This window comes from Polyergus mexicanus, unplaced genomic scaffold, assembly GCF_030449975.1.
Source record: "Polyergus mexicanus isolate NDT 795.1 unplaced genomic scaffold, iyPolMexi1.0 SCAF_4, whole genome shotgun sequence".
Taxonomy (NCBI): Eukaryota; Metazoa; Arthropoda; class Insecta; order Hymenoptera; family Formicidae; genus Polyergus; species Polyergus mexicanus.
The window spans coordinates 8,539,858-8,549,788 of record NW_027223324.1 but is presented as its reverse complement, the minus strand read 5'-3'; the positions used below and the strand labels follow the sequence as shown (position 1 = coordinate 8,549,788).

General features: G+C 29.6%; 2 protein-coding genes across 2 annotated transcripts; one reads left to right on the top strand and one right to left on the bottom strand.

Annotated features, from left to right (window-relative positions):
- Nucleotides 1–3,252: 3,252 nt before the first annotated feature.
- LOC138932548 (uncharacterized) lies at nucleotides 3,253–7,008 on the bottom strand. The gene is made up of 5 exons (XM_070294472.1): nucleotides 6,843–7,008; nucleotides 4,055–6,522; nucleotides 3,874–3,966; nucleotides 3,692–3,779; nucleotides 3,253–3,546 (listed from the first exon to the last, which is right to left on the bottom strand). Exons 1-5 carry the CDS (start codon nucleotides 6,895–6,897, stop codon nucleotides 3,419–3,421), a joined length of 2,832 nt encoding a protein of 943 aa, XP_070150573.1. The 5' UTR covers nucleotides 6,898–7,008; the 3' UTR covers nucleotides 3,253–3,418.
- Nucleotides 7,009–7,998: 990 nt separating this feature from the next.
- LOC138932337 (cell cycle checkpoint protein RAD1) lies at nucleotides 7,999–9,783 on the top strand. Its single transcript, XM_070294049.1, has 6 exons — nucleotides 7,999–8,060; nucleotides 8,278–8,528; nucleotides 8,598–8,819; nucleotides 8,900–9,094; nucleotides 9,173–9,448; nucleotides 9,605–9,783. The coding sequence occupies exons 2-6, from the start codon at nucleotides 8,430–8,432 to the stop codon at nucleotides 9,632–9,634; spliced, it is 822 nt and encodes a 273-aa protein (XP_070150150.1). The 5' UTR covers nucleotides 7,999–8,060; nucleotides 8,278–8,429; the 3' UTR covers nucleotides 9,635–9,783.
- The last annotated feature ends 148 nt before the right edge of the window (nucleotides 9,784–9,931 follow it).

The window sequence follows — 9,931 nt, the reverse complement described above, 5'->3', positions numbered from 1 at the left end:
TTATTAGCTGTTCATCTAATAAAAAGATGTAATGTTTACATTACATATAAATTTTATAAAGCATAAAATCTTACTTTGACAATACTGAAGTAAATCTAAATTTGGTCTACATATTAGATTTACTTTAACCCATTATGAGTTTATTTTGAATACAGATTATATATATATGGTATTTTTGTCATTAATTAACAAGTGCATGTAGCTTTGCACGTGCATTGTCCACCCGTCTTGCAGCCGCATTTATCTGTAAAAAGAAAAAGAATATAAGTTACTTAATTGCATAATTCTTTTATGTACTTTTTATTAAAAAAATAAAAAAAACGTAATATTCTTGTGTGAAAAAAAAAACTTTGTACTTAACACTAAAAGTATTTATAAATACAATTTTTAAAATTTTTAAAAACCTTTAAATAATTATTTAAAAAAAAAAAAAATCTTATAATATTCTGAGACTATTCTGACCAATAATATTTTCATCTTAATGCGCGTTTATTGCTGTGTAATTTAAACGTAATTCTATAAATCATAAAATTGTGAAAATAAAAGACAGAGAAAAAAAGACAAAATATACATAAGCAGGAAAATAGAATACATAATATTCCTAGAAATCTCATCAGTCATTTTATTACGTGTAAAGATTAAAATGACCGAGAGCCGTGTCGAAGCTTTGAATAACGTTACATATAATTACGCCATACGATAAAATTACAAGTCCGTAAAATTACGATGTATGGTGCTAAGCTGCACGACGAACCGGCATCAACCGTTACTAGTCAGTCATTGTCCGGGATGAAAAACGAATATAGTACAGTTATTCATCAGAATCATTTTTAACGGTCGACATATTATATTCAGAGACTCTGATACAATATTGTGAAAATAAGCTAGACAACTCAACTGGTCGTAATTAAAAATAATGATATATATATATATATGTAACATATCATCATTTTTAATTACGACTAGTTGAGTTGTCTAGCTTATTTTCATAATATTATATTAGAGTCTCTGAGTCTGAATATAATATGTCGACCGTTAAAATATATATACATAAAAGTTAAAATATACACACACACACACACAAATGAGCAAATAGTGAGTTGTGCAATCAAGCAAACGATTGAACTAATTTCTAATATTACCTTTGCATCCGGAGTCGCAGCACGAGCAGTTGTCACTGCATTTACAATCCTTGCATTTGTCTATAATAAATTTAAGTGTTGTATAAATATTTATACGATGCCATGCGAAATTAGACGTTGTATAATACAATTCGAGAAAAGATATTTAAAAATTGCGTAGTAGTTGACAATAGTCGAATCAACGATAATTAGAAATCGATAATTATATATTTCCATAAAAGAAAAAAAAAAATCGTTTTTTCTACTTATTTTTCATTATATATATCAGCGAAATTTCTTTAAATTATCAGTGGCTATTGAGAGGAAATGTCATATCATGTCAAATTATCTATTAATGTCCATTAAGAATTTATGAGCACACTCACCCTTGCACTTGTCGCATCCTGGTCCCGGCATTTTGATCGGCTTTGTCTTGTCGCTTCGCTTGTCGAGACTCGAACTCTCAGATAATGCAGCGGAATGCTTACTTGACGTCGCGGCTTCGAATTTATCGATCGTTCCCCACTACAACTAGGTTTTGTTCCGTGTGACTTGACAAACATAACGCGCAGCGTGTGCAATCGTCAACATGCGTACCATGCGCAACTTGTCAGGGCCGTGTGGTCAATTCTGCCGGCACGAGTTTTTCTAATATACGATATATATATATACACACACACACACACACATATATACACATACATACATATACACATATACATATTTATATAATTATTAAAATATGTAGCATATATGTGGAAACTATTCCTTATAATTTTAATAATAACTAATAATTTCATAATTAATATTGTATTAAATAATTATTTGTCAATGTAAAATAACATTTAATTCATAATCACATTAAGTCAAACTTTTAAAAAATAATACGTTGTAAAAAATAAATGTTTGAATAGATTAAAAGATATAAAAGTCTATATTTTTAATATAGGTTTAAATTTATTCACATTTTTCTCTTTTTTTGATTAATCTTTTAATCTATTCTGATATTTTTTCTTTTATATCATATTGTCCCTCTAAAGAATTTGAATCTATAAATGTAATGATTAAATATTAATTTTTATTTCATCCAAATTAAGTATTTAATGCAAGACAATAAAAATTACTTGTATAGAAAATAGCTTTCACACATTATCCGCGGTAACCGAATTATTTAGAGAATTATATTTATAAATGTTCATTTTTCACGGTGCTTAACCCGTCTCTATTTTATTTTATACACAAGGAAGTGGAACATAGTCTAAAATTTAAAAAAAAATTGATCAAGTGCGCTATATCAAGGACATGCAAATCACGATAGTAATATATGTCCTCGTACACAACACGACTTCCTTCCTCTGTTCACGTAATTAAAAATTAAATATCCGCGTTATTGACACAGATCTCGAAAGTGTTATTGATCTGCCGATATGACGATCCTGTCATATCGCTGACAAATTCAACGAGTCGCGAGAATTGTAAGAAACGACGCAGTATTGTCGTACTTACTTATATTGATAACGAGAGAAGAACTTGCGAAATCTCCTACATGCTATAATACTACGCGGTAGATTTCCGCGCACTGACTCATTCTACGAGATATTTCAAATTGGTCTTTTACCATTAAACGCACTATTTCCCCATGACGAATCTTAGGATATCTCTCATAAAACTTTTCTCTTCAAAATTCGTTGTTTCCGTTAAAATCATCCATGCTCGCTTTTATCTTGCATTTATATTGCTTCATCTAATACATCTTATGCAGCATTTTGAGCAACAGATATCTGCAATAACATTCAACACAATATTAACATAGAATACTACAACTTAAAAATTAGATCGGTATACTTACTATTAGATAAAAATGAGAATCTAGGTTGATCTAGATGTACATTTCTTTTTTTTATTATGTATACTATCTTACTCTTTAAGAAACTTCAAGAAACTATTCTCGAAAAATAAATTTATTCTTGCTGTCGATATAGCGGAAGTAAGAAATTGAATTATACAGCATAATTGTGATTAACTCTTTAGAAAAAGGGCTATTCAATCGCATGGAATAAGATGAATCGCATGCTATAAAATATGATTTTATGAAAACGCAAAATAATTAACAACGAAAAAAAGATAATTTAAATTGCACATTTAATGAAACATTTTACATCTCGTATATAAAAAAATTGATATTCGACTTTTATGAAAATATGAATTAATATGTATTATATAGTATTTCGTTCTTTATAATGCATTATCGATTTCCAGTTAACAAATTAGAGCAAATCACATTAGAATAACAGCTACTAATTCTTTTGTACACGAGAAAAGCACGTTTTACGAGCTGTTTGCTCAATATGCACGGATTCTTCTGCGGAATCGTAATGAATTTCAGGTTGTTTCAAACAATCTGTTTGAACTGATTTTATTCGACCTGAAATAATGTAAACAAAAATTAAATTATAAATATTATTTTTAAAATCCATGAACTCTCTCTTTTTATAAAAAAAACTCTGCACATATATTTTCGTGTATGCGAAAATAATTGTTTAATCTATGGTTTATAAATATTATGTTACCTTCGTGTCGAATCACGACTTTATCTTGTGTTGAACGTAATAATTCGTTTATGCGGTTTCCCACTTTTCGATTTTCTGTTTCTTTTATCTAAATAAAATTGTTATGTCACTATAGTTATATTATATTATAAATTCATAACTGTAAATGTATAAAATTTGATTTTCGATATACAAATACATACAGTCCGTACATGCGATGGAAGCTTGTAATGCACTTTTGGATGTAGAAAATTATGAGCAACATTCTCATCTTTTACCACTGTTCTAGTCATTGTCTAAAATAATGCAAGCATGATAGATTCTCAATACATCTCGCAAACAATCTTGCAAATTATATTTATACCTTTATTAATACTCGCTTACCTCTTTTGTCTGTTTCGGAGATAGTCGAAACTTCGGTTTTGGACTGCGAGATCGCATAATATGCTTTTTTCTAGGTGTTAGTAGATTTTCGTCCGTTTTAGGTCGTAAATTTTTCATTAGATGAGGATCCGTACCCTTTATATACATTCCAACTGGTGATATTACATGATCGTAATTTTCTATTTGTTGATAAATACTTTTTGGATGTGAACTAACATTCTTTTCTTTATTCATTCCAACCACTAAATTAGGAAAGTATGTGCGCTTTGGCTTACAACTCTTGTTAACAAGCTGTTTTCCAGGAGTCACAAATAATCTTGGTTTTGAAACAACTGGTTTATTAGTAGAACGTTTTGCTAGTAAAGGACTTCTACTCTTCTTTCTCATTTTTGAAAACTCCCGTTCTTTTAATATCGTATTCTCGATTTTATCTCCTAGATGAGAACCGAAATTTTCTCTAGATATCTTCTTTATTTGAACATCTTTTTTGTCAAAAATACGAGAATTGCGTGATCTAGGTCGAAATAAATTCAATATAGATTTGTGCTCTTCCAAATACTCTTGATATCGTTTCACAGACATTAGTGTTTCCATGAATTTAGTATCATTAGTCGATGAGGATTCATTGATGACAATGTTTGGACATATTTTTTGCGTCTCTATCAGCTCCGAATTCGTGTCGATTTCCATTATTACCTTCGCCGTGTCGAGACATCTTTGTCTCTTTTTTGCGATTTCATACATAATCGTATTTTCCAAATCATCTGGTTCAATCATTTCATAAGATTTATTATTTTTGGTCCATTGCTTAAATGTACCAGATATTTTCTTCGAATCTGTATTATTGTATTCTTCATGAGTAAGTAATCTGTGTTGAAGATTCTGTGTTTCAGGTACTTTATTATTACATTGGCTTGCCAAATTTGAAGTAAACGTTGCAGCTTTCTTGAGTTGTTCACGAATGTCAAGCGAGTTTTCCAAAGAAGCCATTTGATTTTCACATACATCTAAAATGCTCTCTATATTTTTCAAGGGAGACTGTAATAGATTTTCCTCTTTTGTTGGAAGAGCTCTGCATTCGTCAGCGTAAAGTTTTTCACAAAATGCCTCTAAAGATTCAAATGTACTTGTGCTATCATGCAATGGATTTTTCGTATTATATACAATATTTTTTGGTGTTTTTAATGTATGCTGACAAATTTTCTTCAAACTTTTAATTTTACATCGAGGAGAAACAGACGTGTCTAAATATAAGCCTTTATCTCGAGATGCAAAAACATTAAGAGATTTCCGTAAGGGAGATTTAGGTCCTTGACTTCTTTGTCTCATACAAATTGATGTCGATATACTTGGAGACTGAGGCCATTCTGGAATAGTTTCATCTTCTATAAATTTGCACATTTTTCGAAGTTCTTCAGTTAATCTACATAAACTAACTTCTGGGTATTCTAATTGTGCACAAGAATCATCATTTATAACTGATTCTTCAATAATCGTTAATAATTTTTCTGTAAAAGTTTTAGGTGAATTATAGAAATTTGCAGACAAGCGCCTTAGTAAACGTTCTTGCACAGCTGTCTCTTCTAATGGCTTTTGATATTCAAATGAATGTAAAAATGTTTTTAATTCAAAAGAACTAACTTGCTCTTTTGAATTAGTCTCGTTAGTTGTTAAATCATACTTCTGATCTTCTTCAGTAGAATGGAAATCGTTCTTCTCGTTTGATAAAATAGAAGGCTTTGATAATGACAATGCATTAAATAGAGTTGTGTCAATTTTCTCATGGCTATTTTTTCTTATAGCAGTATTTGCAGATGCTACAGAAAAGTATCTAGCTTTAATATTATGATTTGTATCCCTCTTCAAATTACTATTAAGCATACTACTGCAACTTTTAGATCTTTGAAGCTTTTTGTTAATTACATCTTGATTCTTTATCGATATGGTTGCATCATCCAATGAATTTAATGACAAAGCACATGGACGATCTTTAATTAAATCATATTGCATCTCTACAGTTTTATTTTTCTTTAAGTGATGATGATCGATATCTTTGTTAACTTTTATCTCAGATAACATGGAATCATGATTTGGATGTTCTTCAAAAGTATGATGTTCCTTGCTTATATGCTCATTGTGAAATAGATTTATACATTTATTTAAATCAGGTTTCAATGACAGATATGATGTTTCATCTGACACATTTAATATGTCTCTTAATAGATATTGATTATTGTTATATGTGACATTACTGTTGTGCTCAGCAATCTCACAGAGATTTGATGAAATATATTGCTGATTGTCTAAACTACCAGCTATGATAAGGGAAGCACGAGATTCATTATTGCTTAGATGGATGTGCTTATCACTTTTACATTGTATATTTCTTATAGAATCGATTTCTAAGTTGTCCTCTAAATCTCTTTGCGATGCAATCATATTCTGTTTTTCTTCGGGTATTGTTTGATCTGTAAACATGCATATTTATTTCAGACTATATTCAAACTACAACCTATATAATAAAGTATAAAATTAGAGAAAATGTTATATCTAAAATTGTTGTTTACCCAATAAATCTACAGAAAGTTTCTTGAATATATAAAACATATATATATATATAATATAAAGCTCACGCTTTGTACTATACATATATTTTATGTATCATAAATTATAAATTGCTTGAAGCCGGCTTAGCAATATAATAGATATATATAATAGATACGTAATAGATACATAATAGATTTCATGAAATTTCAGTTATAAAGTACAAAAACATCATTACACTTACGAAAACTGGTCAAGGAATCTGTGAAATCATTAGCACGTCTTCGTCGATTGCTCATTTTAACCTTATATTCCGCCGAGTATAACAATTTTAATGCAAAAATAAATCGATTTTCATATCCAATTCTTTCAGAAATTCATAGAAACGTGAGACACCTGTAACGGCTTAATCAAATTTATGCTATATTACTTATTTTTGAACAGTCAGGTGCACCAACCTAATTGATCACGTGTAATAATATATCGGTCCTCCTATCTCCTATGTTTTCGTCCATGGATATAAGAAATAATTGAGAGGAATATTACTAGTATAGTACTTGTATGTAATATACTGGACAAATAATATAGGAATGGAAGGAAGACGTATGTAATGTATCAAATTAAAAATACAAAAATCAGGGAAATTAAATTCAAAGAGAGGGAAAGACATTTCTATCTCGTTTGTTGCAATGCTATCTCTGGCTTCCTTACGAACAGTCTATATTTTCTATGGTTTATGATATTTTTATATACGTATATACGCTTGTTCAAGAAACGAGATGTCAACTATGGCTGCGGTCGGGAAGACGCTAGAAATGCTTCGAAGCGTTTGATTGACCAATCAGGACAAAAAGAATAAAGGTTTCTTTATTCTGATTGGTTAATGCGATGCTTCGAAGCATCTCTAGCGTCTTCTCGACCGCAGCCTATATCTTATATAATCTGTGGACTACATTGTATTTTGAAGAGAAGTTGTAACAATATCGCATTTTAGTTCAAAGAAAGTTTAGGTTTTTCAAATTCAAAACTTTTATTCCCTCTGATGAATCTGGATCAAGAAGAAAACGTCATCTTTTCACCGCCTACTATATACGATCAACAGTATCCGGATTTCGTAGAAAATGTACTAAAAGAAGTAGCTGATGATTTTGAAAGAGAAAAAAAATGTATGTAGTTCGTGATTTATCTAAATTAAAACTTATCGGTTATTTATAAAAAGAGGGATTGAATGAAATCGGAATGAAAAAATTAAAATTAAAATTTGTTAAGTATCGCAATAATCTTTCCGGTTGTATTGATAAAGTATTAAATACTTTCAGTTTCCGATCAAAATCTATTAAAACTATACAAGTTATTTAATAGAACATTTGAAAGAGCTTTAGATTTATATGAACAAAAACGAGTGACACAAGTTTCGACATCTAGTACGATTATAACAGAGCCATACAAGAATGCAAGTGAGGTCAGTTGGTTGATGCAAGTTAGAGGACACTCTAGAGTCTCATACACACTTTTCCCTGAAATAAATTATTGTACTTGTACAGCTTTTAGGTATAATACTTTATATAAATCACTTATATAGATTTTAACAGAATAGCAAAATATATTTTCAAAATTTAACATATAATAAATAGCTTATATATATATTATAAAAAAATCTTTACATGTGACTGTTATAGACATCAGGTACTGAGAGATCGGTCAGCTTTTACATGTAAACACGTTTTGGCAGCTTGGCTAGCCAGTGTTGATAATGAAAAGTTGTTGCATCAACAATTAACGCAGAAACAGTTTGACAATTTATTGTTATATCAGGTTTCGTATAAACATAATGCTCTCTAACATTGAAGATTACTTGTTGGTTGCAAAAATGGGATTGACAAATTTAAAAACTGTAATACAATTATTAAAAGCTATTAATTTTAAGGAGGTACTTTAATACATTTATACTTATGCTTATTTCTATTGTGACGCAAAGTACTCATGTAATATTACTCAGACTACAGCTATTTGCTTCGGCAGTGAAAATGGATTGAAAATTACAGTAGAAGATGCAAAATGTATGCAGGCTACTGTATATATCCCATTTGCAGTTTTCGATGAATTTGAATTGAAAGAGGATGTGACTTTTTCATTAAGTTTAAATATATTAGTAGAGTGCCTTTGTATGTTCTGGCCTGCTTCGCAAGATAATTCAGTTGCAGTGCAAATGTTTTACAAAGTAAACTAGATATTTTAATAAAACTAGTATCATATATAATGTTAAAGCCATATCAATATTGTTATTATTATTCGTCATAGGGTACAGGTTATCCTGTAAGTATTATCATTGAAGAAGATGGTGTCATCACAGATTGTTCTTTGAAAACACTAGAGGTAGATACATTGTTAGATTTTCATCTGGAGGTCGAAAATATTATAAATAAAGTAGTGTTGCAAACAGAATTGTTAAAGGATATCATAGCTGAATTAGATCCAACTAGCGAATTGGTTGAGGTATAATGAGCATTATTTTATTAATCATTATTTAATTAAGTAATATCAGCTTTTTAAAATACTATGTTCTCGTTTTAGTTTCATTTGTCACCAGATGATCCTTTCTTCAGAATTAGCACAAATGGTCTAGGCGGTACTTGTCATATTGATTTGCCTCATGATAGCGCTTTAATAGATACTTTTCAATGTACATCAACAGCGACATCCAGTTTCAAATTAGCACACATTAAACCGGCGATGAAAGCGTTATCATGTGCTAACAAAGTTTGCCTAAGAACCAGCAGTGCTGGAATATTAAACTTTCAATACATGGTAAAAACGGAAAATGGGCATACTTGTTACATGGAATATTATGTAAGACTTTTTCTAACAAAGTGTAATAATCAAAGAGCTCTTAATAGTTCAATAATTCCACAGCATTCTCTCTCTTTATACAACAAAATCAGTTAATATGATACTTTATACGTAATACTTGGTACACCATAAAAATTTCATATCTTTCATTTACAGATATCTCCTATAATAGATACGGACGATTAAATAATGATATACATACTTTAATGATAACAATAATATGCCCAGATGCCTATTTGTATAAAGTTCTCTATTACTATAATGATTAAATATATTTAATATACACATTTTAATTTATACTTTTTTTTGTATCTTCAGATATTTTAGATCTTTCTTTTAAATATTGTATAGTTTTATTTTTCGCTATATACATATTTATGCGCGTTTTGAAAGAATTACAAGGTAAAAAGATTGTGATGAAAATGCGTGTCCACATTTCCATTAATCATTATTTGTAGAAAAAAAACATATTTTTTATTTATT